The sequence below is a fragment of the Penicillium griseofulvum genome (assembly GCF_001561935.1).
Source record: "Penicillium griseofulvum strain PG3 chromosome Unknown contig_13, whole genome shotgun sequence".
Lineage (NCBI taxonomy): Eukaryota > Fungi > Ascomycota > Eurotiomycetes > Eurotiales > Aspergillaceae > Penicillium > Penicillium griseofulvum.
The window spans coordinates 314968-342754 of NW_024467434.1; the positions used below are offsets into that span (position 1 = coordinate 314968).

General features: G+C 47.1%; 10 protein-coding genes across 10 annotated transcripts; 4 read left to right on the forward strand and 6 right to left on the reverse strand.

Annotated features, from left to right (window-relative positions):
• Positions 1–1155: 1155 nt before the first annotated feature.
• Positions 1156–2694, reverse strand: PGRI_092350 (uncharacterized protein; the record flags this gene model as incomplete). Its single annotated transcript, XM_040796948.1, has 11 exons — positions 1156–1234; positions 1289–1648; positions 1771–1957; positions 2004–2029; positions 2077–2117; positions 2168–2240; positions 2287–2328; positions 2383–2412; positions 2462–2518; positions 2569–2624; positions 2674–2694. The coding sequence occupies 11 exons, from the start codon at positions 2692–2694 to the stop codon at positions 1156–1158; spliced, it is 972 nt and encodes a 323-aa protein (XP_040650378.1).
• A 1498-nt stretch (positions 2695–4192) lies between these two features.
• esdC (GTP-binding protein EsdC) lies at positions 4193–4975 on the forward strand (the record flags this gene model as incomplete). Its single annotated transcript, XM_040796949.1, has 1 exon — positions 4193–4975. One exon carries the CDS (start codon positions 4193–4195, stop codon positions 4973–4975), a length of 783 nt encoding a protein of 260 aa, XP_040650379.1.
• Positions 4976–5944: 969 nt separating this feature from the next.
• Positions 5945–9771, reverse strand: PGRI_092370 (DNA-directed RNA polymerase II core subunit RPB2; the record flags this gene model as incomplete). Its single annotated transcript, XM_040796950.1, has 2 exons — positions 5945–6107; positions 6170–9771. The coding sequence occupies 2 exons, from the start codon at positions 9769–9771 to the stop codon at positions 5945–5947; spliced, it is 3765 nt and encodes a 1254-aa protein (XP_040650380.1).
• A 744-nt stretch (positions 9772–10515) lies between these two features.
• On the reverse strand, positions 10516–12721 carry PGRI_092380 (beta-catenin-like protein 1; the record flags this gene model as incomplete). Its single annotated transcript, XM_040796951.1, has 10 exons — positions 10516–10598; positions 10644–10761; positions 10810–11094; positions 11151–11665; positions 11715–11808; positions 11857–12091; positions 12143–12249; positions 12305–12537; positions 12590–12644; positions 12695–12721. 10 exons carry the CDS (start codon positions 12719–12721, stop codon positions 10516–10518), a joined length of 1752 nt encoding a protein of 583 aa, XP_040650381.1.
• A 1599-nt stretch (positions 12722–14320) lies between these two features.
• On the forward strand, positions 14321–16663 carry PGRI_092390 (transcription factor domain-containing protein; the record flags this gene model as incomplete). The annotated part of the gene is made up of 2 exons (XM_040796952.1): positions 14321–14896; positions 14948–16663. 2 exons carry the CDS (start codon positions 14321–14323, stop codon positions 16661–16663), a joined length of 2292 nt encoding a protein of 763 aa, XP_040650382.1.
• A 1402-nt stretch (positions 16664–18065) lies between these two features.
• Positions 18066–19019, forward strand: PGRI_092400 (uncharacterized protein; the record flags this gene model as incomplete). The annotated part of the gene is made up of 1 exon (XM_040796953.1): positions 18066–19019. The coding sequence occupies one exon, from the start codon at positions 18066–18068 to the stop codon at positions 19017–19019; it is 954 nt and encodes a 317-aa protein (XP_040650383.1).
• Positions 19020–19244: 225 nt separating this feature from the next.
• On the reverse strand, positions 19245–20819 carry PGRI_092410 (nicotinate phosphoribosyltransferase; the record flags this gene model as incomplete). The annotated part of the gene is made up of 5 exons (XM_040796954.1): positions 19245–19465; positions 19517–19844; positions 19904–20523; positions 20579–20662; positions 20714–20819. 5 exons carry the CDS (start codon positions 20817–20819, stop codon positions 19245–19247), a joined length of 1359 nt encoding a protein of 452 aa, XP_040650384.1.
• Positions 20820–22965: 2146 nt separating this feature from the next.
• Positions 22966–23555, forward strand: PGRI_092420 (uncharacterized protein; the record flags this gene model as incomplete). Its single annotated transcript, XM_040796955.1, has 2 exons — positions 22966–23199; positions 23262–23555. The coding sequence occupies 2 exons, from the start codon at positions 22966–22968 to the stop codon at positions 23553–23555; spliced, it is 528 nt and encodes a 175-aa protein (XP_040650385.1).
• A 419-nt stretch (positions 23556–23974) lies between these two features.
• On the reverse strand, positions 23975–24717 carry PGRI_092430 (uncharacterized protein; the record flags this gene model as incomplete). Its single annotated transcript, XM_040796956.1, has 4 exons — positions 23975–24105; positions 24161–24247; positions 24299–24433; positions 24489–24717. The coding sequence occupies 4 exons, from the start codon at positions 24715–24717 to the stop codon at positions 23975–23977; spliced, it is 582 nt and encodes a 193-aa protein (XP_040650386.1).
• Positions 24718–25550: 833 nt separating this feature from the next.
• Positions 25551–26933, reverse strand: PGRI_092440 (uncharacterized protein; the record flags this gene model as incomplete). Its single annotated transcript, XM_040796957.1, has 1 exon — positions 25551–26933. One exon carries the CDS (start codon positions 26931–26933, stop codon positions 25551–25553), a length of 1383 nt encoding a protein of 460 aa, XP_040650387.1.
• Positions 26934–27787: the final 854 nt, after the last annotated feature.

Here is a 27787-nt window from a genome sequence, read left to right on the forward strand (position 1 = left end):
AACCCGGAGTCGATGCCGTCTCGACAGAGCATTAGGTCTAGACTCCTCCCCTAGGAGTCAGTGGGCCAACATAAACATACTACCATTAGTATAGCGGTCAAAGCGATATTGGCAAGGAACCTCTCGCCAAGGCCCCGAAATCTAGGATTGACGATCAGGTAGAGTGTAGCTCGTTAGTGAACACACTGATCTCCATGGAAAAGCGAAAGGCCTCCACAGGAAATTGATATTGGTTTGAATTTTGTATTGGTCATGTTGTGGACCAATGGGGAAGCACCTGTTCGATAAATTCAACCTCGATGAACTGCAATCGAACCAATCGAGGCTGAGAAGAAGCAGCGCAAGCCTTCAATAGGTGGACGGTGTATGTTTCCATGCAGAGTGAGATGCTTTGACTTACTGACATAATATAGGTGCCAACCCGTGGACATCCTCAAGTTGCCACAGAAGGTGTAGACTCTAGGTCTGCTATGGAAAGTCCTCATGCTGAAAAGCACAAGTTCGATTCTTGCATGGGATGAAGTGAAATCTCGTCAAGCAATCAAAGAGAAGCTAAAGAGACTGAACCATCTCTCCTCGTATTTTCCCTATGTCGGTCATAAGGTAACCAACAATCTGGATGGCAAATCCTTCGCTACCTGAATATAGAAGCTGGTTTCGTCACAGAATCTGCAAACTGATTCGACCTTGATTTGCCTATGGAAACTTTCGTTATCCTCGTTTGATGCCATTAGGGAGGACTAGCTCCCCATACTATATCCATGTGTTAGCTGCTTGTTCGCCGGCATGCGCAAGATCGCACATGTCCGGTATATCCCTTGCACAAAAAGTTTCAAGAATGAGATCCATTTCCAATTCAGGCAAAGTGTCTATTGAGAATCGACACTAGTAGATCCAGATGGTTCTTGTTTTATCATATGATCTGCGAGAAAGGAATAGTAAAATAACACGTAGCAATTATACCTAAGCTAAGAAATGCAATTGCTATCCTCAATAGTTCACTGGCATAAAACGCAAATCAAAGAGCAAATGACATTGAAAGATAAGCAAACAAGAATTAGGCCAGTCTGATGAGCGTGTCCGATTTTTTGAATAGAATTGTTCACAGTGCCCTGTATCCTTCAGAGTCATTAAACCAAGTAAATATAACCCAGACTACATGCCAGAGCCCGTAACATCCTCACTTTTCACCTTTAACTCTTCTTCCGTGGGTTTTCTCCCCCAAACTCTCCTCCTATAAAACATCAGCCGGAAATCCCCTTATCCAAAGAAAAGAAAAGAAACTCACGCATACTGCCACATATGAATATGCGGATCCTGCAATTCCTTCCTAACCCTCGCCAATAAAACATGCACCTCCTCCTTCGTCCACGGCGTCGGAACCCCAAACTTAGTAAGAAGATACATCCCCCAACCCTCCATACCAGCTGTCCACTGGTGATAATGCAATCTCCCCGCTTCTTTAAGCGTAGGGTCTTTTGCCCACGGCCCAACAGGCCATCTATACACCTTCTCATGGATATCGACAAAGCCCGCTTTTTCCATTGCTGTGCGCATCGTGTCCAGCGTGTCGAGGGGGTGATTCCATTCCATTCCGGCGCGGAATACCGCCTCTGTAAACTGGACCATGCTGGAGTCTGGAGACATACTGTTGTCTGAGCATTTGATACGGGGGTCGCCTTCGATTTGTTCGATTCAGCCTCCTGGGTTTAGGTTTCTGCTTGGTTAGTTTTATTTGAAGAGACAAGAATAGAGGATAGACAAGCTTACTTGTAACACTGGCTGAATAGAGCATCCCATTCTTCAGGTGTGAAGGCTCCTATTAGCTGGCGCATGTGGATTAGGTCGAAGGGTTGGCGCCAGGTCCAATGTTGTAGGACGTCGTCGACTTCCATTATGCAGTTTGGGGGGAGCCAGTCTCCTGGTGGGGGGAAGAGGTCTACGCCTCTGACGGTTGCTTGGTTGGTTAGCCTGGTGTTCGGGTTGGGGATATATGTGCTTACCCTCTGGGAACATGTCGGCTACATCGCTGTGTCTTGTTAGTTGGTATTCTTGGCTGGAGGAAAGTGTTCTTACATGGCCCAGTTGCCTCGGCCTGTGCCGATGTCTAGGATTTGCTTAGGATTGGTCAGTGGAAGCTTTTATAGTTCTTTAGTTGGGTGCATACCTTGGGGTTTTTTACTGGTGCGTGGAAGAGTGGGTTTTCGGTGTTGGCATCCAGGAGTATACAGAGGAGATGACTGATGAGTTAGCCTGTGTGTGATAGTGTGGTGATATCGAGCTCACGCTGCCTCTAAACTCTCAAATTGTTGCTCATCAGATGGACACCTGGAGGAAGATTAGATGGGATATAATCGTTTGAGTTCATGTTCAGGTATATACCATGATGCACCCTCCCTCACAGTTTGATAGCTGATATCTTGTCAGTATCCGACCTCGGTAGATTCGAACATATGCATACCGTCGTCCATTCTCGAACACTCCCCGGTAGACACACGATGCTAGAGAGGTTGTTTCACTAGATATCAGGTTAGAATGATTGATAATAGGCCCAGTGCACACACCCACGAAGCAAAGTCGGTATCTGCGTAGTTGTCGCATCCAAGGTCATAGTAATCCGGGTCCTATAGCTAATATTAGATCCCCGTCAAATTGCATAAATAATCTACTTACAATCTCGATTGACATCGCCATGGCTAACTACTCAAAGAAAAGGAACAGTTACAATTTTAAGGAGGGGAGAACACCAGATACCCATTATTTAACCTGCTTGGGCTAAAACGACAAAAGAACCCTTCCAGGATCAAGACGGATTAAGACGGATACATGACTCTTTACAGGTTTAGTGCTTCGACTATCTGATAGACTGACCAACGACCTAACAGTCGGCCCCCTTCAATATTATTTTATCCACTTGACCGTTATGGGCGATCCGAAGGATTTGGCCAATTAGGGACAAATTGGAAAACCCACCTCCCGGTCGCAAGTCGCTATTTGAAGTAATTCTGAAAAGTTTTCTTAGAAAAAGGAACAAGAAGATATGCATATATGTGAAGTACAACATACAACATATGTTGTATATGGAAGTCAGATTCCAGGGCTGGAAAGGCGGAGAGTTCAGCACATGTCATATGCCACTTCCCCTCTAAATCCTTGTCCTGTCATGTCATCCCTTGTCTTTTCCTCGTATCCCTGCAACCTCTGATTGAATAGGTTTAATGCAATAACATCCCGCGTCTTGGTCTCGTTTTAATTACAATGACAATATTTCAATCTCGGGGAGTACAGCCTTTAAAATTCCAGTTCACTGTGAGATACGAAGTACGGAATACTCCGTACTTTCTACATCCTACACATTCTCCCGTATATCTCCGAGCCTATCTAGGAAGGTGGGGGTTTATCAAGGAATATCTCAACCTTGAAAGGCTCCGCTCTCAAGCCCTGCTTCTAGCCTTGACAACACACATGAGGCTGACAACATCTTCAATCAAAATCCTTGAAGATGCTTGGACAATGGCTTTTCGTATCAAAAACTCTCTCCTCTTTCAAGTCCGAGCGTGAGCGCCAAACCCTCATTAATGATTGGTCACAGCCATGAAAGCAGCACATCACAGTGCAACCTGCATTGAACCAACCAACTTCATCAATTACGCGCCCAACTCCAAAAACAGATTTATTCTGCACTTGCTGATCAAACTTGCTTAAAAGAATGCCATAGCCACCTCAAGGCGGATTTCTTCTCTTTTTTTTTTTTTCTTCAGCGAGCGTTTGTTGTGTTTATCTGCCCTATTCGAGTGATCCTGAGCACTGGTTGCCTGGACCTTTTTTCTTCTTCTTTTCTTTATCTCTATACTAATATTTACTTCTATTTACTCTCAAACGAGCTGTGCTCTTTGGGATTCTGCCTTGCTTCGGATTTCCCTCGAATTTTACTATTAACAGGATACTGGTCGCCGGTCGACTTGATTTCACTGTTCAACAGATATCTACAACAAACTCAATTAATATAATCTCGCTCGATTATTCTTCTTTCTTTGTCGGACCGGTTCCCCAAAGATCAACAGTTCAATATTCAATCTTGACAACCCAAACTCTGGCAGTTTTAGGTTGTTCTACTATACGATACTCTTGATCTTTTGATCCATACGACAACTTTTTTTTTAAAAAATTTACCAACTTTTTTTTTATCATCATGGCCGCCGTTCAACTCAAGTTCTCCCTCCGGACCTCGTCCAACGTCAAGACTGTCCACCTCGTCGGTTCATGGGACAACTACCAACGCCAGATTCCCCTCTCCAGCGAAGGCAAGCCCGGCGCCTGGGTCGGCAAGTTCCGCTTCCAGACCTCAATGCTCCAACTCGGAGGCCGCTACTGGTACTACTACATGATGGACGGATATCACGTCTCGCACGATCCCGCCGTCGAATATACCGTCGAGCCCACCACCGGCCGCAAGCTGAACATCCTCGATGTCCCCGGCGGTAAGCCCACCAGCCGCTCCGCCCCAAAGACCAGCCGCGGCAACATCGTCACCGGTCGCGCCCTGTCTCCCTCGCGCATCCAGCACCCAAAGCCAACAAAGAACTACGCCTCCCGCCAACTGCGCGAGGCAGACTTTGCCCCAACCGTCGACGACTTGACCCGCCGCTTCGCCGGCTCTCGTCTGTCCGATGAGTACTCCTACTCTAACAGCCCACCCAGCTCTGCCGGATCATCTCTGTCATCGCGCTCGTCGTCAGGCTCAACCTCGCCATCCTCGCTATCCTCCATGAGCGAGCCCCCCGTCCACTGCCGCTGTGAACGCTACGGTATCACCCGCAAAGGTGACCGCATCAAGCTCGACTGTGGTGGTTCCCGCTGTGGATACGTTGAGTCGTCCGACGATAGCTGCTCCGAGTCTGAGTATGAGAGTGATGAGGAGTACTGCCGTGCTCGCAACGCCGTCCGTCGCCAGGGTATCGTCGTCCGTCGGTAGATGTCTATGGGTTAGGTTGTGGTCCGATCCAGCCTTGCTTTATTTCTTGTTCTTGCGCTTGAATGTTCCGGTCTGTTGAGACTCGACCAAGGCGTTTGTTTCGATTTTTGAATAAAAATAAAAATACCAAAAACAGCCCGGGCCGCGGGTGAACCGGTTTTGTGCTGCGGTTGGGCGGGGATGATGTCTGAGTGAGAGAATGGGGTGTGGGGAGATGAGGGGAAGAAGAAGAAGAAGAAGAAAACATCGATTCCAATATTTCGATGTGACAATATCCACCCTGGATCATCCAGCCTCGTGGACTCCGACAAGCTTATCTTGAGTCGGTCATCTGACCAGCACAAGCCATAAGACGACAAGATCTGTCCTGAGCCTCCTGGGTCCGAAGGAGGCCTGACCAAGATGAAAAATGGTATCTCGTCAACCAAAGAACATCCCTGATGTCATGAAATTCATGCTTTGGTTAAGGTCTTACTCTGAGATTCCAATGAATAATGAGATACGACCTGCGTCCATGTTCACTGTAGAAGATTTTTGTTGTACAAACCATAACTAAATATCTCTAACCCATCTGTATAAAAGGCATGGTACCAAGAACGAGTCTACTAGGGTATTGTTTATGGAGATGGTGAGGTCAAAGTAGTTGGAGGTTGTCTGTTATTTTGCTGCCGTTGATCTTTCTGTAGAAGGTTGTTATGGGGTTCGATGGATCCAAGTGTGAATGGCGACAGGAGACAAGATAGGTATAAATGTGCTAAGGGTATTGATTGGCCGGAAAGTATATTACTGATCTAAAACCTGATGGAAAAAAAACTACACACAAAGTGTTTCAATTCAAATATGTAGGGCCGGTTATTGTAATGCGAAGGCCAACGATCCTCCGAGACGCCGCGAAACAGGCCAAGCAGATGCGCATTTTTCCAGCAAAGATCATTAAAGTACAAATGTGAAGAATTGAGCAACCGTAAATCAACGCACCGAAACCCCAGAGCGATCGGTGAACATCCGAGCGGCAATGTTCATGGAGGCCAGCTCTTGGAACAACAGCTTGGCGGCATAGGGGATGTGGACTTGAGAGATACGATGCTTGTTGTTGCAAAGACGACACTCGAAAAGACCCTTCTTCAGTTTCCTATAAAGACGGTTAGTTTTGTGACGAAAAGACATTAAGTAGGGATGGAAAAAAAAACTTACGCCACTGGTGTCATCAGGCCGCAGTCGTCGCAAATATGAACACGGAACGGATCAGAAACGTCAAAGAGACGCTCCTTCAGGAAAGCACTGGCACCGTGGGCGATCATACAATCACGTTCCATCTCTCCGAAACGGAGACCACCGTCACGGGCACGACCCTCCACAGGCTGGCGGGTCAGAATCTGAGTAGGACCACGGGCACGAGCGTGAATCTTGTCATCGACCATGTGGCGCAGACGCTGGTAGTAGGTAGGACCCAGGAACACCTGCGCCACCAACTTGCGACCAGTGTGGCCGTTGAACATAACCTCGAAGCCACGCGACTGGTAGCCGTGCTCGCGCAGAAGACGAGAGACTGAGTCGACAGTGACATCGGTGAAAGGAGTAGCATCACCCTCGAATCCACGAAGAGCGGAAACTTTGCTGAGCTGACATTCGATCAAATGGGCAATGGTCATACGGGACGGAATGGCGTGGGGGTTAATAATCAGATCGGGAACGACACCTTCCCGAGTAAAAGGCATGTCCTCCTGTCGGTAGGTGATACCGATAGTACCCTTCTGACCGTGACGAGAGGCGAACTTGTCACCAATCTGGGGGATCTTGGTGGTACGCATGCGAACCTTGACGAACTTCAGGTCGTCATTACCAGTGGAGATCAGCACCTGATCGACGATACCGTTCTCGGTACTACGCAGAGGCGTCGACACATCAATCTTTGTGTGTGCCTTAGTACGCTGGCCAAGCTCTTCCGCATCAGCAGCCAACGGAGCTGTCTTGCCGATAATAATATCTTCTCCGGAGACACGCACACCGGGGGCAACGATGCCGTCCTCATCCAGCTTGTCGTAAGTACCCTTGCGCATGCCAAGTGTGTCAATCCGCATGGGTTTCTCGAATCTCTCAACAACTTGCAGTCCCACCATCTTCTCAGTATCCGCGTAGGTACGATAGAAGAGACTGCGGAACAGACCACGGTCGATACTGCTCTGGTTCATGATAACGGAATCTTCCTGGTTGTAACCAGAGTAAGTCGCAATAGCGACGATAGCATTCTGACCGGCGGGCAGCTCTCGGAAACGCAGGAACTCCATCGACCGAGTGGTGGCCAAAGGCTTTTGTGGGTAGTAGAGAATGTTGGCCATGGTCTCCATGCGCTGCGAGAAGTTCGTCAAGAAAACACCCATGGCTTGTTTACCCATGGCAGACTGGTAGGTGTTACGGGGCGACTGGTTGTGATCCGGGAAAGGAATAATACTAGCGCAAACACCCAAGATCATACTAGGGTGGATTTCACAGTGCGTCCAGGTGTGGGCGCGCTGGCTGAGAATCGATCGAACACGTTTATTGGGGTCGCCGGCTTCATCATCTGGCAGAGCGTAGCCGGCCTGAAGCTGTCGAGAGATCTCAAGATCCTCGGGGGTCATGACAATCATGATGGTTTCCTCTTCTTCGGCATCGACATACTCGACTGCTCCAGAACGCACCAGACCATCCCATCCGAAGTATTGTTCGCGACGTTCTTCTGGGGCCAAGTCTACTGGCAAGTCTTTGTCGGCCTCGAGCTTCCGAATGTGTTCCTTATTAAGGACCAATCCACCCGAGTTTTCACTCTTGGGATCATTATCGATGACGAAGAGTGGCCGGCAGACACGTCCAGTATCCGTGAAAATTTTGAATTCCCGTTCACGGATGTCACGAATCAAACTGACTTCGTGTGAGATCATGTTTCGTCGACGCAGGTTCTGCATCGTAGTGACGAGATGCGAAGGGTCCCGGTGAATACCCACCCAGACACCATTAACAAACACCTTTGTCGCATTGGGCGTCACTTGGGGTTCGAACTCCTCGAGGACTTCCATGTTGCGCTGAATCATGAAGTCCACGATAGGCTCTGCAGGTGTACCGACAGTGATGTAGCACATCAATGCCAAGTTCTTGACCAGACCACAAGCTTGACCTTCGGGAGTCTCAGCCGGGCAGACCAGACCCCAGTGAGTATTATGGAGTTGACGGGGTTTGGCAATCTTTCCATCTCTGCCAATGGGGGTGTTCGTGCGGCGCAGATGAGACAATGAAGAGGCAAATGTGTAACGACTCAGCACCTGGGACACACCAGCCTTGGCGGAAGCCGCCTTCTTCTGCTCTCCCCAGTTACCAGTAGCAAGAGCATACTTCAATCCACCGGTCAATGTGCTGGCCTTGATACCAATGTTAAGATAAATTTCGCGATTGGTCTCAACACATCGCTGCACGTAACGCTGGAGATCCTTTGTGACTCGTGTGAAAAGAGTCCGGAAAAGACTGGCCAAAAGCGGACCAGCCAAATCGAGTCGCTTCTTTCCAAAGTGGTCACGATCATCCACATCACGGCGACCGAGAGCGCATTGAAGAAGTCGGTGCACCATGTATCCGAGGAAGAAAGCTTTGCGGGTTTCACTGCCATCGTTTTGCGAAATGTGAGGCAGCAATTCCTTTTGCATAATATCCCGAGCATAGCGCACGCGACGATCGTGGTTCAGGTTCGACTGTGAAGATCCACGCTTGGCAATGAAATCCAGGGCAACTTCACGGTCCTGGATAACGAAGCCCTCCTCAATACACGGCTTCAACATCTCCAACATGGGGGTATCATTGCGGTCATAGCAAATGTGATTGAGGATATCTTCATCGGAAACGACGCCCAGCGCACGGAAAACGACGACGATTGGAATATCGGTCTTGACGTATGGAAGTGTGGAGCGAATAGTCGGGCCAAACCCTCCTTTGGCGCTATCACCCTTGGCGAAAAGCTTCAAAGTAAGCGACGAAAGCATGCGTGATCCCTTCTCGACTGCGCTTCGAATTTCGGCAATATATGGTGTCGGGCTAGGGGGTGCCTTCTTGAAGACTTGGACGATGTTGCCCGCACTGCGTTCCTGTGCGATCAAGACCTTCTCACTTCCGTTAATGACGAAGTAACCACCAGAGTCGTATGGGCACTCGTTCCAAGCATATAGTGAGGCTTCGTTCAAATCCTTGAGGATACAGTATTTCGATTTCAGCATAATGGGCATCTTTCCAATAAACACTGTTTCCTCCTTCATCTGCTCCTGGGGCAGTTGCTTCGTTTCCCAATCGAGGTATGTGCCTTGGGGCTTGTCGCTGTCGCCGTCGTCATCATCGTCGGGGTTGGGCTTGCCAATCTTCTCACGACCTTCCATAATCTTCTTTGTGACGCCGAGGTAAAGTGGTGAAGCGTAAGTGAGATTTCGTAGACGAGCTTCCTGGGGCAACATGATTGTGGTGGCGCCATCGCCTTCAGTGACGGATGGGCGCGAAAGCATTACTGTGCCAAATTTGAGCTCGTAACGGCGCACGACGATCGGCTCAATCTCGTCTTCGGAGGGGGGGAGAGTCTGATCGAGAACCACCTGGCCTTGCTCCTCCACAAGCTCCTGCATGGTTGAGGAAATGAATTCATCGAATGAATCCAGCTGCTGGGATACGAGACCCTTGGCATCAAAAAAGGACGAAATCACCGTCCAGCAATCCTCGGAGGTGATGCCCTCGTCCGCCTCATCATAAAAATCCTCCTCGTATGTCTCGTCGTAGTCTGCCATGATTGCGGTGAACTGAGGTTAAATATCGATTGGAAATGAGGAGAGGAGTAGGAAACAAGAGAAGCGCAAGGCGCGTCGGCGTGGGAGCAGGTCTCCGCGAGAATCGCCCAACGCGCTGCAACGCCCACTTGTCAGTTTCTAAAAGTGGGGTTGTCAAGAAGTCAAAATGTCAGAGACAAATGCAAAAAGCAAGGCTGACAATCTTGGGGGGGATGAATGAGAGGTTCCCCGACAATATTCCGATGAAGGGACTGATCTCTAGACGTTTGGATGCTTCTCAGCCAGGCGCTAGTCTCGATAGGGTGGGTCGCACGTGATTTATGCCTCACCGCCACGGCAATATGGCGAAATGGAAGAGAAATTTATTACTTGGAGATCATTGAGATCATAATGGAGAGATCATAATAAATGAGCCTAAATTGTACTCCGTATTGAGTGGTGATTGTCGAGGGGCCGTTACTATATGACGACAAACGCATGTTATGCGCATTCCCCGACAACTTTGCGCTATAAACCACCCATTTTATACAATCATTATTCTAGGTCCCGATTAAAAGATTTGTACTTTGGACTTCATATGTTAAAATTGATATCTTCCATTTTGTAATTGAGATCACTTTGGTAGCTATATGTAGGCTAGAATCTTCCCGCTTTTATCCTAATTTCTGGAAGCACTTGCTCAAAGTGTCTTGTAGTTGGGATTATTGATAACATTGATATTATGATACATTACAATTCCGTTGTTTAAACAAACTGCAAAAGAGTGCTCAGCATGTCCTCCAAGTCTTTATGGCCCGGTTCATCCTCCCCAAGACCTTCGATTTGTTCTACTCGAGTTAGCTCTGACAATTACAGCGATGTGGGTTACTTACCTTGCAAGGTGCCACGGACCAGAGACAAATCTTCGTCACGGTCTGCAAGAAGGGAAACAATTTTCTTTTTCGCTCCATCATCTTCGGCAATGAGCCACGCCAAAATCACATCAATTGTCTAGAGCAGTTAGTAAAGAGACTTGCCAGCGCAGAAGAGGAACAGTACCTGCAATGAGAATAGACCCGCATCCAACCGTCTCGATAGCCATTCGCCAGCCATCAGTTCTTGTTCCTCCTTGTCAAACGTTCTGCGCTCTTTTTCAATGGCTTGGTCGATGGGTGAAATACGCGCAGCATAGTCACGCCGGAGATTGACGAGCTTCTCGATCCTTGCGTAGTCCTTCTCCATAAATTTGGCCAAGGTTCGAATGCGAGGAGCAGAACCTCCAGGCAGAAGACGCAGAAGGGAGGCAAAAATCCCCAAGAAATGTTCGATGTTTCGGCCCTCTTGCTGGAAGGATATTAGCATCACGGAATTTGATAATTTGATTATAAGGCCCAGCTTACCTTCTTCAGGAACAGTCCGAAAACTGTCTTCAGGCCAGCTGCCTCCACCAACCGCTCGCAGGCCGGGGCACCTCCCAATCCACCCAAGGCGTGGTCAAGTACTCTCAAAGCACGTGGCTTACTGAACTTGCCTTCCTTAAGCATGATCAACGCAAGCTCAACTCCTTCGGCCTCCACAAATTTTTCTTTCCCTATATCTTCCTCGACTAGGCAGATGAGGGCGTCGAACAGATTCTCCACATATTCTTCCTCGTCAGAGTCATTGGCTGGGTCGCGTTTGCGGTATGCACTGAGCAGCTGGAGGAGGATATCGATGCCGTCGAGCTCAATAAACTTCGTGCGGTTCTTTTGGGTAGACTGTAAAAGGATTGCCAGGATTTCTGCGGCATATTGTTTGTTTTGGCTGACAGTCGCTTCTTTTCGCTGAATACGGGACAGGATCCAAGGCAAAATTGCAGCGTCATTGCCAATTGCCTCCGCATGTGATGTTTGAGAGGCAAGGTTTTCCATTACACCTGTATTGAATTAGCGAAATTCCACACTCTGTGTTGATATGATACTCACCTAGCACATAGTACACTCCCGCTCGATCAGTTTCGGACCCTTCATCGAGTCGGGAGAGATTTTGAGCCAATAATTCTACGAGGTCGGCCTCCATCTAGTCATAGTTAGCACTTGTTACTCGGAGTATCACGCTTCAACATACCATTGCGTTAACAAGAGCATCCCATTGTTCCTGTTCTGCCTCCACGTCCTCGTCTGTCAATTCACCGATTATCTGGATGACATCAATGGCGATGTCGGCGTTTTCATGCGACAAGAGAGAGGTCAATGATGCGACGCAGCCCATCTTGGCAAACTCCTCGTATAAATCAGAATGCTCAGACAGGATTGATAAGCCTTTGATTTCGGTGTCCAGGTCGGCCTCGGAAGCCATGAACCTGCAGGATAATTAGCACCTGGCACATACAGTTGTTCCGGCATCCACGTACTTTTGCGGATCACTCTCAAACTTTGCGCGTAGTTCAGCATTCTTGGAGATCTTCTTCTCGAAATTCAATGCGAAGCGGCGCACCCACGCAGAGTCGAACTTCTCGGGCTAGAGCATACTGTCAGCACCAGGACAAATCCTTCATGTGCTATAGGTTCCATACCGCAGCCTCGTCTTCTTCTTGCTGGTCGATGTATTCCATTGCTTGGGCTGTCTTTCGCTCCATTCCGCCGCCGAAAAAGCGGCCTTCCTCGTCGTCTGGGATATCCTCCTCAAAGTCGGGAGGGAGCTCGGGTCCAGCTTCGCCATCGTCAATCTCTTCCTCCACCATTGGTGCTTTCCCCTTTGATCTCACAGCGCCGCTGGGGTCTAGTTTCGCTGATTTATAGAGCTCATCTGTTGGTTATCGTTAGGATTTGCGACCAGCGCATTTGCGGGGAAAGCGTACTTGGATCTTGGACAGGCTCAAACTTGCGCTTAGCGCTCCCTGTGGCAGATGGTTTCTTTGCGCGTCAGATTTGACATAGATTCAGTAGATCGGCTTAGAACTCACTTTAAAAAGCTCGTCGACATTCGTCATGATTGCTGCGGCTAGGACGCCTGTTTAGTGGACAATGGGAAGGCAACCAATTTCTAAGGCGAAGATATATCACCGAGATAGACCGCGTGAGTGAGATGTGCAAAGCAGCAGCGAAGATAATATAAAATAACAATAAAGGCTAGATGACGCTGTCGCATGGCCCTGCACTACCGCGCGCGGGCAAAATAAATACGGTGGCCCACAGGAGCTAAAAACGCAGTAACGCCAAGCGTTCCGAGGCCGCAGATTTCTCGACGTCCGATCATCACTCCAACATCCACATCAACATACATCTTCTACATTCGTCTCTCACATCACATACAAAATGGCTCCCAACCAGCGCGTCGTTCCCTCCGGCTCTCGGCCCCAGAAGGGCTTCGTCAGCACCATCTACGACGAGGCCACCAGCCCCGAGAACAAGACCATTGTCCGCAGTATCGTCATCTTCGGTGTACGTTTTGGCTAATCAACAATCTACACGTCTCAATGTGATTCATTAAACTGACAGTATTTGTTCTAGGCCGGCATTGCGTTCCTCCACTCCAGCTTCGGAGAGTTCCTTCTTCCTCCGTAAGTCGAACCAACACGTTTCGAGATCGAACATCATCTAACTTTGCGCAGTATGTAAAATCATCCCGCCTTTTATACCTCCGGTGACACGACTCGGAATCCCTTAAAACCTGTGGAAGCATATCGGCGTCGGTCAAAGGAAACATATGATGCATAGGCATCTTTCGTTCGGTGGTTTTTCGATTGAATAATTTGTACAATATTTTTTTATTGGCAGAGCATGTACTATCTGTCATGCTGTGTCCTGTTTTGAGGTTCATGAATATCAGGAATTTTCCCATTGGCTGGGTGTCCAGCGGTGTGGTACAATCCAATTTTGATTCAGGATAATTATAACCTGTTCTATATCTCCTGGAGATCTTGAATATGCTGGATTTGGATATCTGGGCCACGGGATAATATCGCCCTTGATAGCGGCATAAGTTGCTTTTTATGCGTTCCTGGAATGATTTTAAGACTCAAGGGGGCAACACTAGATGTACTGCGATCGATGCCTCCAGCAATCAGAGATAGTTATGTACGTACATTCAGTGCTCTATTTCCCAAGTATCAAATCAGTATCGATCCAAAGTGGGCCATCTGATACAGAAGACAAGACAGGACGAGATTATTACAGAAAGTTGAGAGGTTACTATGCCCAACTAGGCCTTTAGCTTTGATCATGGTATGGTATGTTTATACACCGTTGTGATTAAGTCCACATTACATGTTTGAGTCAATTCCGTACATACTGTGCTTCATCACAATATATACATTTTCCTCGATGTTCACAATAAGGTAAACTAAATATGTTTTAAGAATGCTGATCTTTCTAAACACAGCCAATCATAATATAAAAAAAGTAATAGAACAAAAGAGAAAGATATCAAAATAATTTGGAAGGGCAATTTCCCCCCAAACCCCGCAAAACCCACCCCCGGTCCCGAACACCGCCTTATAACGGGTTTGGAAATCGGCTTATGCTTTCAATATTATCTGAGAAAATTTACCTACGGAGTACTAATCTCACTTGATACATCGTAAGAGGTCATGTCTCCAAGCCCCGCTCTGAAGCGCAAGTTGGCGGAATCTCGCATAAATGCTACGACTAAGCGCCATCTTCATGGATATGATCCACAATCCCCATGGTTACATGAGTCCGAACCTGTTGGGATATGGCGGACGCGGGGAAATCCCGATGTGCAGCACTCGATGCCCTTGTCAAATATGGTAGCTGCAGTCCAAGACCTGATAGACCCGGACTTTGATCCACTGACGGCGATGCTGGACGACGAGCCCCGGTTTTTGAAACCCTTACCGGCTCGCATCGCCCCGGAGGACTTAGAATTTTTAAGATTTCGTGGTGCACTATCACTTCCAGAAAGTGGACTACGGGATGAGCTTCTTCGTTGCTACATTCAATGGGTGCACAGTTTCATGCCAGTTTTGAATCTGCAAGAATTCCTACGATGTGTGGCGGAAAATGACCCAGAGGGAAATGTTAGCATTTTACTGTTTCAGGCAGTGATGTTTGTTGGTACGGCTTTTGTCGACCTTAAGCACCTGCAGGATGCTGGATATCCAACAAGAAAGAGTGCGCGCAACGCGTTCTTCACTCGATTGAGGGTTTGTTTTTCTTCAAGCGATTTCAAACTCATTCGGCTAACTCATTGATAGTTACTATATTCTCTTGACTGCGAAGAGGATCGTATTGAGATTCTCCAAACACTACTATTGATGACCTACTGGGCAGATTCCGAGAACAGTCCACAGCGAGATATTTGGGATTGGATTGGAGTCTGTAACACACAAGCACAGTCCATTGGTTTAAATAAAGACCCTGCATCAGGTGAAATTGATATACGGACTCGAAGGCTCCGTTCTCGGCTCTGGTGGTGTCTATACTCTCGAGATCGGCTGATTGCCATGGGCATGCGGCGCCCACTGCAGGTTAACGATGGAACGAGCAGTGTCCCGATGCTCAGACTGGACGATTTTGATTTTGAACCGTTCTCTCCATATGTGGTGGCCAAATTCTATTGCCGCCAACTACAAGACGTGTCACATCAAAAACGCCTCGCTACCATGTTCATTGAGAAGGTGAAGCTCTGTCAATGTATTGGTAGAGTATTATTCGCACAGTATACACCATCCCAGCGCCAATTTGGAGCTACAGACCGGACTACAGTCACACTTATTCCTCGGCAAGCTTCCGAGTCTGAGTTTGCGCGATGCGGCCAAAAACTTGACTCGTGGCTTAGTGCGCTCCCTAAAGATGCACAATTCATTCCAAAATCGGGGAAGGATTTCCATGATGGTGAGGATGTGCTACTGCTTCATGGTGCAATGCTACGTATGCTCTACCATGCTACTAGCAGCGCACTTCACCGGCCTTGGGCGACTGCTTCGAAAGATCAATCTAAATCGCGGACGGAATGGCGCAATGCTGCCCGCACAAAAATGAACGATGCTGCTGCTGGGATCACTCATATCATTCAAGGCTTAAATAAGCTCAGCCTGACACGTTTCTTACCACAATCTGGAGTGACTGTGATTCTACCTGCCGCTGTGGCACATTTAACCAACACCATGTCGGACGACCCCGCTGTCCGCGAAAGCAGTGTCGACAATTTCCATCGCTGCATCCAAGTCCTCCACTGTCTGAAGGATATATATCCAGCCGCCGTTCAAGAGTTTGCCAACATCGAGGCCGCCATCAGAATGCAGGCAGGTTCCTCCAGTACATTCTTCCAGGTCATGGAATACAACCTCGATGCGCCTGCTACATCTTTGGCAACCAGGAAACCAAGCACCGCCTCCTCCACCCCTCAACCCCAACCACATCAACCTGTTACCCTAACCGAAACTTCTAAGGTTCCAGCACAATCATCTATCCAAGGGAACCTGCATCAAAGAAAGCCCAGCGTCGAGACCGAACATGAAGCCGCGCCACCTTTATTCCCCAGTGATCTCAACTATTATGACGACCTAAGAATCATAGACAACAATCCTTTCAACTTTCTCTCCATTGACATTGACTCCTTCCCCGACATCCAAACCCCTCCCAATCAAAATAACCCCAGCAACTCAGATAAACCCTATATGTCACCCCCACCCCAAGACCAAGACACCATCGACTGGGCACAAGAACTGTTTAAAGACACCGATGTCAATCATTACAGTAACACAGAGATCTTTCGCAAGCCCCAGAAAGCAAATTCTCCACAAAATCAAGAGAACAGCCATCACGATCCGTTCTCTTATAGTTTGGAGGATGCAAATGATGTCTGCTCCGTGCATTCTCGTCATCAGTCACTGAACGATACAAGGCCGGGAATCACCGGCGATCTGGATCGGGACTTGGGGTTCCAGTCTGGGGATGATATGTTCTAGTGTATAGATTGAATAGAAAGAAGTACATATTATATTACCTTGATTCGTGGCTTATTCTTTGCAGTCTAAAGACAGAGGACGTTATATTTCGACACATGCGGGACCATTTCAGCGACAGCAGGTTGTTTGGAATCCTACCTTTTACTGCTATCTAATTAGGGATTTCTGAAGTATTGATAGTTTCAGAGATCAAGAATCCATGGATGAACTATCTGAACAATCGTATCATTTGCCAATTGCCTGCGTGGGTGCCTGAGTTTACCTGTACATATAGTTGCTGTAAGCTCTTTCTCTAAATCATCTCATGAATGCATGCCTTCAGTTCATTCCCCCTCATAAAAAATTATAGGATCATGCTATCGTTCTAATCTCATATTTGTCCTCACATAGGGAGTATCAGCGGCTCTTTCCAAAGTTGGACGCCGCTTTAGAGGGAAGGGGTGTGATTTATTGGCGTAAAATTCTAGGCCTCGTTCCCTTGACATCTACCTACATTGACATTTCTACACTGCGTGTTGCTAGTTGCGTTCGACAATACGATGACTCTTTGCCATAACCGTGCCTGCATCTTTGGGAAATGACCTGCGCGTCAGGGCTGTATTTCCGGCGGCCTGGTCTACGTATTAGTCTCTGGGGTATCTGGCTCTGTTGCGCTCGCAACATCGACTCTCCTCTGGCAAGCTCCATACGTGGCCTCTAACAAATGTGGGCTGCGCTTCTTGTTCCAAAGCACGATAAATCCTAGCTTGTTCCTTGATGCTAGCACATCATAGGGTTCTGTCAGAGAAAGGGTCTCCCGTGGCCGTTCTTCGTCTTGAACTTAGTTATCCTAGACTTGTTTTGATAAACAGGATTATATGTAACAATATAAACGTAAATTAAGTGCCTGATCATTGACCCATGGCAATAAATGCTGGCTCTTTCCTTGCTAGCACAGACGAAGAGATCGACTACTATCTGTTCAGAGTATACTATGATCTGATAGCCACTTAACCCTCCCAATATAGCTACCATCAAGAATCCATGGAAATCTTTTCATTGATAAAAACTGTTTACGAGGTCTCAAGAAGATTAACTATGTAATAAAAGTCCCAGTTGCTCACATACTAGACAGAATGTTGTGAATTCCAGAAGTCACAGTCTGTATAGTTGACCGCGTCCTATGCTCTCAACGTGAATACTGTTTGTTGTTCCTTTGACACGAAATATCCCATTTCCCTCTCCTTCTATTCCAATTCATCCTCTTCTTCCCCATTCACCCACCCCTTGTATCAAACCATTATTATTACTGTGATATGACATCTATGCACGATGGATTTCCCCATCCAAACCGTGAGTACCGACAAACCCCGGCCATAAACAGAGGCCAACCAGCATACAGTCCAATGTGCCCGTCAATTCGATGCGCCAGATCCGCCGGCGTAACTCCTCTGATCCCACCGAACGCATCCCACCCGGCGTTGAAGAAGTAATCTCACGTGGCTCCTGCCATGTCGGTAAACTCAACGACACAACAGTCTTGAAATACACCTCCGACTTCAACGACCCAGGCTATCTGACAAGCATCAAAGTCGAACACAAGATCCTGCAGCTGCTTGGCCCACACCCTCACATCGTCGAATTGAAGGGCCTTGCTGAGGATGGTATCATCCTGAAATACTATCCCAACGGTACACTCCGCAGCTACATCAAGAACCACCCCTATGAGACCCTCGAACGCCGTCTCGAATGGGCCAAGCAGCTCGTCGACACTTTGTCGTTCGTACACGCCAAGCGTGTCGTCCACTGTGATGTCTGTCTGCACAACGTCCTCCTCGATGAGAATCTCAATGTCATCCTCGCCGACTTCCAGGGTCTGCTTCTTTCAAGCACCACTGGTAAGCCCCTGCTCGATGGGTTGACGCGCGAGTCTTCCAAGTCGTTCATGCCGAGGGATAATGTCTACTTTGCGAGTTATCGTACTGATCTCTTCGCTGTCGGATCGGCTATCTATCATCTTATTGCTGGACATGAAGTCTTTCCTGAATTGGATAGCATTGATGATGAGAATGTTATCAATGCCCGGTTTGTGAATGGGGTGTTTCCGAGCAATGACTATGTCGCTAGTCATATTGTGGAGAAGTGCTGGATGGGACAGTATGAGTCTGCTGCTGAGATCTCGGCTGATATTGCTGAGGTTCAGGCTATTAGGAAAGATGTTGAGGACTCTTTGAAGCATGGGGAGGAGGATGCGTTGAAGCAGGGGGCTTTGAACCATGAGGAGGTTTTGAAGCATGAGTCGGATTCTGAATCTGAGGAGGTTTCCAAGGATGAGGAGGATGAGGACGAAGATGCTGAGTACGAGGAGGAGTTGTGAGCTTTGACTGCACATGGCTCAAGTGTACATCACTCGAGATATTCCTTCCAGAAGGACAGAGTTGAGAGGTCTTCAAGGATATCATGGATTCTTATTCTCTATGGTATTGGCACATTATGTCTAGCGAAAATCAACAGTAGCCTCCCCAATATCAATATGATCATGGCTCATGTTCAGCAAATCTTGTATGGAGTAGTGGGAAATCGTATGTCAAGCACAGGCATTCTATGCCTGCTTCGTCCAGCGGTGGCTCTCATCGCCCTCTTCCCAGGTGTGCTCGACGTAGCCCAACTTCTTCTTGACTTCCTGGACCTTGGCAAAATCGCCCATGTTTTTGCCCATATTGTCGCTGAGCTTGACAGCGGGGCTGCCGTTTGCAGTAGCGATCTTGATAACAATGTTGAGAGGCTTGGACTTTTGTCCGGTTGATTTATTGATAAAATCATCTAGAAATTTGTTAGCACCTGTGTTGTAGGATTTCAAAACACATGACTTACTAGTAAAGAATGTGCCCACTCCAAAGGTAGGCTTAAAGCCTGCCTTTTCAGCAATTTCCTTGTATTCCAGACAGTGCTCGATATCCAGTGAATCCGAGAACACCACTGTCTTGGCGTCTGTAATACCTTGGCTATCATAGAATTCCCGGACCATCTTGACGAATAATGTTGGGTCGCCTGAATCTTGGCGAACACCGGCGTAGCTCTGGGCATAGGTTATTGTGCTCGGCGTAATCTTGTCCTTTTGATTTGGTGCTGAAATAGGCTTCTTGAATGCATCCAGGAAAGCCGGTGTGCCAAAGGTGTCAGTGAGGGCGATTCCAAGAACCTGTGTTTCTGTGATTAGTCTGTGTATTCCTGAATATTGAAGTTGAGAAGTGCACATACTCCTTCTCCGAAACAGCCGAGCCAGTAGCTCAATGCCAACTCATTGGCATTCTGGTAGTCGTCCGTGATAGCCGCAATGGTCATGTACCATTCATGTGCCACGGTGCCGACAGCAGCCTTATTGTATTTCATAGCAAAGTGGACATTGCTAGTTCCGGCCATTACACCGGGCCAGCCCTGCTTCTTTCCCTCCTCTGCGGCACGGCAAAGTCCCTTCATAACCAGATCCTGGGTATGGTAGTCGCGACGACGGCGCGAGCCAAATTCAGAGAACACGCAGCCATTCTGGAGCAAAGTGCAACCCTTCTTGTATGCCTTCTCTTCCTGGTTTTCATAATCCCATTCTTTGTCGCTGAACATGAAATACGCCTGGCTGGTCAACGCCAACAGCGGGATTTCATACAAGATGGTGTCGAGCCAGAGACCATCAATGATGTATTCCACGTTTCCTTGGTCGTCATCGCTGCCCGTATCTTGTTCTGGGACGAACTTGATCTTGATATGCTCGGAGGGTTTGAGGTGGAAGGTCTCTAGGAAGGCGAGGTACTCATCGTTGAGGTAAGGGCACTTTTGGCGGAGGAATTCACGCTCTTCGGCAGTGACACGAATCACGGCCAATTCTAAGCGCGCATATGTCAGAAGCTATATGATTGTGATAGGAAGAAATATCCTTACTGTCCATCTGCTCCAGAAGCCATTTGTATGCCCCGCGATACAATTTCATTTGCGGGGTCCGGTTCGTGTAGCCGTAGGTCACGTCTGCACCCAGATCAGCCCCAGATCCCCAATTCTTCGGTTAGAGCTACTCACGAACGTCAGGGAAGTATTTGAGGACCGCGCATTGCATCGTCAGCTTGTACAGATCCGTGTCCAGGAGGGATGTGATGCCCTGTGGCGGGGTCATGTCTTTGCCCATCTTGTTGGGTGATCGGAGGGTCCGGTCTATGAGTCAATTGAAGGGTGTAGATCGCGAGCAGTCACAGAGCAAGCTGGACAGATAAATAGGCGGAATTTAGCCGGATTGTTGTTTCTTTGCTTTTTTCCTCTTGCGCAATTTACCGCGGGGGAACCTTGGAAACTCCGATATGATTAGATGTTTGCTCTGTTTGCACTCTTTCTCTTTATTGTAGCAAGATTTTTTTTTCTTTCAATTGGCTTGTTCTAATAACATTACACAATTTTGCAAGCTCTTGCATAAAGGAAGCTCTGGTGCTATTTCTCACGGTATCTATATTGTACAGATTCAATGCGCCAGGGTCTAATATGTCAGGGCTTTGACATTGCTCACCCACCAATAGTATCTACCACTTGCTCCGCTATGCCATGCGTGAAGATATGCACCAGTTAAACTAAAATGGTACCTATATTGAATACTTGTCATTCAGTCTTCTCAGGAAAAAGCACATGGAATATGTTGATATCCATTCCATTGCAGCAAAGTATAATGATATCTACAAGGGCAATGCCATCCCGGGTAATCAAACCCTATAGAAAAGCGAAAGTAATTCGAGGAATAGCAAGTACAGTGTAAAGCTCTAGCGCTGTTTAGCCCTACACCATGGATGTTTAATGCTATTGATCGGTTGTAGATATAACCTCTAGGTAGTTCATAGAGCGGGCCAGTGGACACTTAATACAACGCAGAGATGAACATTGGTTAGAATTTCAGATCATTCAACACAGTACTCCGTAATCAATTCTAATTAACAAAAAAAAAGAGCAAATAATACCAGAACTATATGCGAAAAAAAGCAAAAAAGAAATTGTTGTGCATCATCCGTGAATCGAACACGGGCCTCGTCGATGGCAACGACGAATTCTACCACTAGACCAATGATGCTAGTTGATGTAAGACGGGAAAGTCTTATGTTACAAGAATTATTTGTTTTTTTATTGCACTTTCTCGATGTCTTTACACTGTGACGGCAGTTGAATCATTAGATATTCCGCTTCAATAAATTACTTTTTTTGGGAAATCATCTGTAGTCTATGGCTAGATCTAGGTAAACTGAGGCAGAATCGTTAATACGAACAATTCTTGTTCATGGACTTTTACATACTCACTAAATCATTATATATATCTGGTAGCCGATACAAATTAATACAAACTGACTAGTTAGGACTGGGGTTAAGACATAGAGTATGTCATAGTTATGTGGTTAAAGGGATTCGAGCTCATTCCATAACGAATAACGAGATAGGAAACAACGGCAATGCAAAAGTTACTTGGCAGGTCTGATTTTTTCAGTTTACATTCTGGGGCGTCACGGATGACTATCCAGTGTATGTATAGGTTTCCTGTGTTGGAACATAAGAGATCCTTTGTTATGGGCAGGTTCGGACTCGTCTTAGACATCCACAAAGGATCCTCTATCGGTTGGACACTGCCGTCGAGCTAGAAATAGTGAAGTCAAGTATAATCCTCCAACCTTGTAGATTTTGTTAAAACCATGGAGCAGCATTGACTGGAAGGCTCCGAGAAATGATATTGTCAAACCATTCGAACAATCCTTCTGATGGTGACTATGGCGACAACCACAATCGAGCACAGGGCGAATTAGATACTGAAGAACGAACCTGGAGAGCTTGTAGGACGCCTCAGGACTTGTACACGTGGAATCCATGTCATCCCTATCTAGGAAGGTACGATCTGATCCATAGTATAGTCCAGGGCACGTGGTCTGATATAGGTTCACTCCTTCCTAACTTGAATTCCAACTATTTAAAGGGCCAGTTTTCAGTCGGAAAGGTTTTGTTTCCTTTTCCCCTCCCCCGTACGCGTCCATTATCTATTCATCATCTATCCATCATCTGTCCATCCAAGATGGATGATCTACCGCCCCGTGGCTGGTGCTTGAATTGCCTTCATACTAGTATCGCGAACTATGACCCCCAGCTAAACAAGCCCTTCCAAGTCTGCTGTACTATCAACGAAGATGCTAACAACCCATCTTGTGGGCAGTGTTCCGCTCGAAAGATCATTTGTGAACCGGTATGTCCACGGGTTTATCTCCACCCTTGGCCCCAGCGTATAGAAACCACTTGAAAATTCTAACAAAGCAATGCAGCCCGCCCTGGGGATACTAGGTGATATGTACGACCTGTGTGCCATCCTGAAGTGGGCTGGTATGTTTTGGTCTCCCCGCGAACTCCTGTACTGGAATTCGAGCTTCCGCCTTACTATTTGTGAGGCCTCCAAGGAACTTTGCCTCAAATTTGAGGATGCCGAATCGAGTCACCGCCAGTCCCATAAGTTGAGTGCCATCAATTGGGAAGATCCAAGCGAAGAGCAGAATGTACGTTTCGTTAGTGTTTAACCTCTCCACGCGTCTCCTGGCTAATCACCAAACCTCAATAGGCTGACATCGATAACTATCGACGGTTCCTTGCTGATCGTCGCGACGCGATAGATTTTTTCACGATCCCTCTAACCTGCACAACCGATCGACAGGACTGGGCCATCTACAACCCTGAGAGACTGTTTCGCCTCTGGAGAGGAGACGCTGGTTTCTTGGAGTGGTCGGAGGCAAAGACTGGCTTTCTCCATCATATCCTGCGCAAATCCATTTCAATCTATGGCGATGAGGGATCTAAAACGGGAAGAGAGAGACAAGTTTCTATTGTGGACAGCTTCCCAGTGATTGTGGACTAGGTTCAACAGAACGACAGCTCACTTGCCGCTCAATTGGGCATCCACTTCCTCTCACATCATGTCAATTAGTTTTCAAATGATCAAATTTCGAGTTTGAAATCAGATGTGCACCTATGACTATTGCAGAGCTCGTTGACCCATAGATATATGACTGACAGGTTGATTTTGCGCGGTAGAGCACTGGGCATGTCCGCCAACTTAGGTACTTTACTCTGGTGTAACCAAGATATCGGCTCTCAAATCAAGAGAGATATAATACATGTATTCAGCCCCTAGCCTGCGGTACTTTATTAACTTCGTCGTACAGGTGGTTTTCGAAACCAAGGTAATAAAAGGAGTCTACATAATCTGTAGTCGACGATGCCATTCATGCACTTTCATGCATAATTTACATTTGACAGATCCAAGACCTCAGAGATTTACGCGTTCATCCATCCTCCCTCGTTTTCGTCAGCAAAACTCTCCCGGTATGGATGTTTCTCAATCCATTCTTCTGCGCCGACAACTGTCGCGGATTTCTCGTAAAACTCGCTGAGCACATCGTTCAACTCTATAAATCGTCAATACCCACCCAATCTACCCCGGTGTCTTGGATTAGAACTCACTCTCGATTTCCATAGGACTTGAAGGTTGTAGGGAAAAGCGAGATACGCCCTCTCTCCATAATACCAAAGCGGGTGGGATGGGAGTACCTAAACTGATAAGCCTTTGTTTTCCAAAATCGAACATAGAAAATATCATACCTCGCGGAACACAGATAACAGTGGGGTCCAAAAGAGATTTTCCATCCCCAATTTCTTCTTGGTACCGGTCGAAATCAAAGCGCAGCATTTGCTGCATAAGACGAGAATTGGGCATGAAAATCGGCCCATTGGAATCTAATATGTAGATAGTCAGACTCTATTTCACAAGAGTTAAACGGAGTTTACAGACAGGGGCTTGACTTCAGGATTGCCGCGTGAACCAACCCATCATTAGACACACTGATTGCATCCTTTCTGTGGCGGGTCTCGTCTTGGGTCACGTCGTATAGTGTGGCCTTGCGCGCCAGCTGGTATCGGTACATCGTCGCGGGAAATGAAGCATGAGTGGAAAGGAGGGAGAATTTCCGCGCTTGATTGATGTTCAGCCGGGCAGCTGGTAACCAGTGAGTGGTAAGCATCGTTGCTAGAGTGGCAAGTTAATGCTATAAAATTCACAAGTGGTGCGTGGTTGAATTAAGCTCCAGACATCGCGGAGACCGTGGATGGGAAAAAGGAACATGGCCGGCCCCGTGACGCAATCAGTAAGGTTTAAGTGGACCTTCCTGGGCTCTGTACACAACTCGATGGAATTCTACAAATATTGAAGCCATTGCCGATTTACAACTTTAAAAGACAAGTCTAACTTCATTTGACATAATTTGGATCATTAGCATGTGATGCAAATCGTTTACATGTTTCTATATTTGGACATTTTTAGAAATAACTGGTAATAAAAGTTATATAAGCACAAATCCAGTAATTTACTAGAATTGCTCGGAATATTCGGCAAAACAGGTGCCCTCCAGGATTCCAAGGGGAATTCTTCTTGACCATGTACGTACTTCTAATTCTAAGTATCTCAAGAGCATTCGGATACCTTCCCCTGTGGGCCGCTATTTATTCCGACACTCCCCCACTGTCTGGTCTTGTCTAGGGCCCCTTAGGCTCCGAGATCATCATTCCCACCATCAATTCAAGATGATCACCCCATTGTATCATAAACACGCAAAATCAATTTTACACTTTATTGTCCTTCATTAGGAAATGTTGCCTAAACTTGTATCTTTGTTTAGTTAAAGGTTTACGAACTGTCACCTGATCAAGTGATCCGGTGAACCTGTGGCTGTGGACAAGTCGACGTGACGGCTCCTCTCACAACATATTTACACATCACCAGAATGCAGTTCAATTTAAAGTCCCAACCATTGGCATATATCATGCATTATCACCGATATCTATTTGTTGACCTAGATCATTCATCAAGAACAACCACCCCCAGCCGCCGAGCAGCCATATTTATGTCTACGACCCGTGAAACGATCGTATCATCAGATGAAGTGTCCGGATCCTCAGACTCGTCCGAATCCGTCATGTAGAAGTACACCCCAGCCTCTGAGACAAACTTTGCACGGTCAAGAACAACTGTGAACATGCGAAATCCGCTATCGTCGCATACCCCCTGTGTGCTTTTAATATATTGGTCGGGTCCTTGAGGAGTAAAACGTTTTGCTGCTAGGGGTTGACTATCGCCTGTTGTGATATTGTGTAGGGCGCCAATAGAAAAGGGATTTTCTCGGTTCTCTTCATTTTGCTGGGATAGAATCTCAAGGACTTCGTTCTGGGCGGGCCTGATGGCCGACCAGGAATTGGACTTTGGAATGAAGAATTTGAGGGTGAGAGTTTTGTTGGCCGGGATGTTGGACACCATTGATGCCGTAAAGAGGCGTGCTGTACTTTCCAAGATAGAGGAACCTTCTGCGTCGCGTATGTGGCTGAGAAAGGACGCATGGATAATGTATTGAATATCAGGGGTTTCGCCCTTAGGGGTATTGGTGGCTGTCACGATGTTGGCTTCCTGGGAAATATGGAATGCCGGATCAAAAGAGAAGCCGCCAACTGAGGTTTCTTGGCCTAACTGGTCACGAATCTGTTCTTCTGTCGGCATATCCTGGCTAGGAGTCTCGCCCTCATCAATACCTAAGGCATATCGCTCGGGATAACGAGGGACATTATTGAAGATATCGAGAATCATTAACTGGCCTATATAGATCTGGTCCATAAGGCGCTCGATGACGAATTCAAATGCCTCTGACGGGAGTTTCTCTTGGCCCTCACGCAAATGCTGCGCCAGGTCAACCTTAGTGCACGTGCTGGAAAATGTGCGATTGAAATAAAGCAAATCTGGGCCTTCGCCTATCTCCTTAGCCTCCTCTGAGTCCTGCATATTGCCCACTCGATAACTGTGCGATCGCAGTAGGACACAAAGTCCAACATTCGAGAATGAATATGGACGATTGAATCTCGGAATCAGTGGGAGGGGATTTTCAACCCCTGAATGATGTTGCTGCTTGCGACGGGCGATTTCAATGCGATTATGCTCAATGCAGGCAAAGCCATCAGGCGGGCGGTATGAATAAATCTCGAACAAAGGCTTGACTTCATCATTCCAGAATATCTGCATGAGGTAGTGTCGGAGCTCGTCATGGTCGTCATCCAGGGGAATAAGACTATAGACCTGAAAGGCAACTAGTTCACTGGGCTCTGGCTCGTATTCTGGGTTTACGTACTGCTCGAGCACAACAGGATGACCCAGATGGTCAGCATAAGTGCGCACTTGTTTCCAAGACCTAGACATGGTGACTGGGCTTCGGCGAGTAAATAACACTTGATGGAAAAGACTTATTTAGCAAACAATGCAAACATATATTCTCAGGTCCTTCGACGCGATTGCCTAAATAGGAAGCTAGTGTGTAGGCACCTGGGTTGCGGCTGCTACATGCATCTTAAACAATTTTGCCATGTCACTCTTTTATTTTATGCCTTCTATAGGATGGTAGAGATTGGTTTCACCACGTTACTCAGTAAATAACAAAAAGGTAGCTTCCGTATCGTCCTATCTCGCGCTTTGTGATAGAACAATTCTTAGTCAAGTCAAAGAACTTGTCACTTACTCGGTTATCTGGCCGGGATTGAGATTAAGTATAACTGGAAACAATCCACCTATTCTTTGAACACCACGGGGGGAGCATAGAAGAAAGCTTGCCATTTGGTGGTTCTGACGTGAACTTATTCGATAGAACCTCAATTCTAGCAACATTACTAATGCAACCTTGATAGAAATCCAGTACTACCTAGCTACCAAAGCGCTTGCATACATATCTCCGTGCACAAGGTCAGCCAACAAAGCTATGTCAAGTTGAATAGCTTCGAAAGGAGTATTCTATGTATGTTACATGCTGTCATCTGAACGGGTAAATATCTATGGATGTAGCGGGGCACAGGGCGTGCTTGGCGTGTTTCTCCGCACAAGGCAGACAAGCCACCTCGAAGTCTAGCGGATTCCTCTCACATATTTTGGATAATCTTCTTTTAACGTGCAAAAGTTGTGAAAATGCCAATCTACACCCTCCACACGGATGAGAAGGGGTTGGACGCACTCGACTTTATTAACTCCATAACACTTCTACACAGCCAAACCTTCCGGACCGA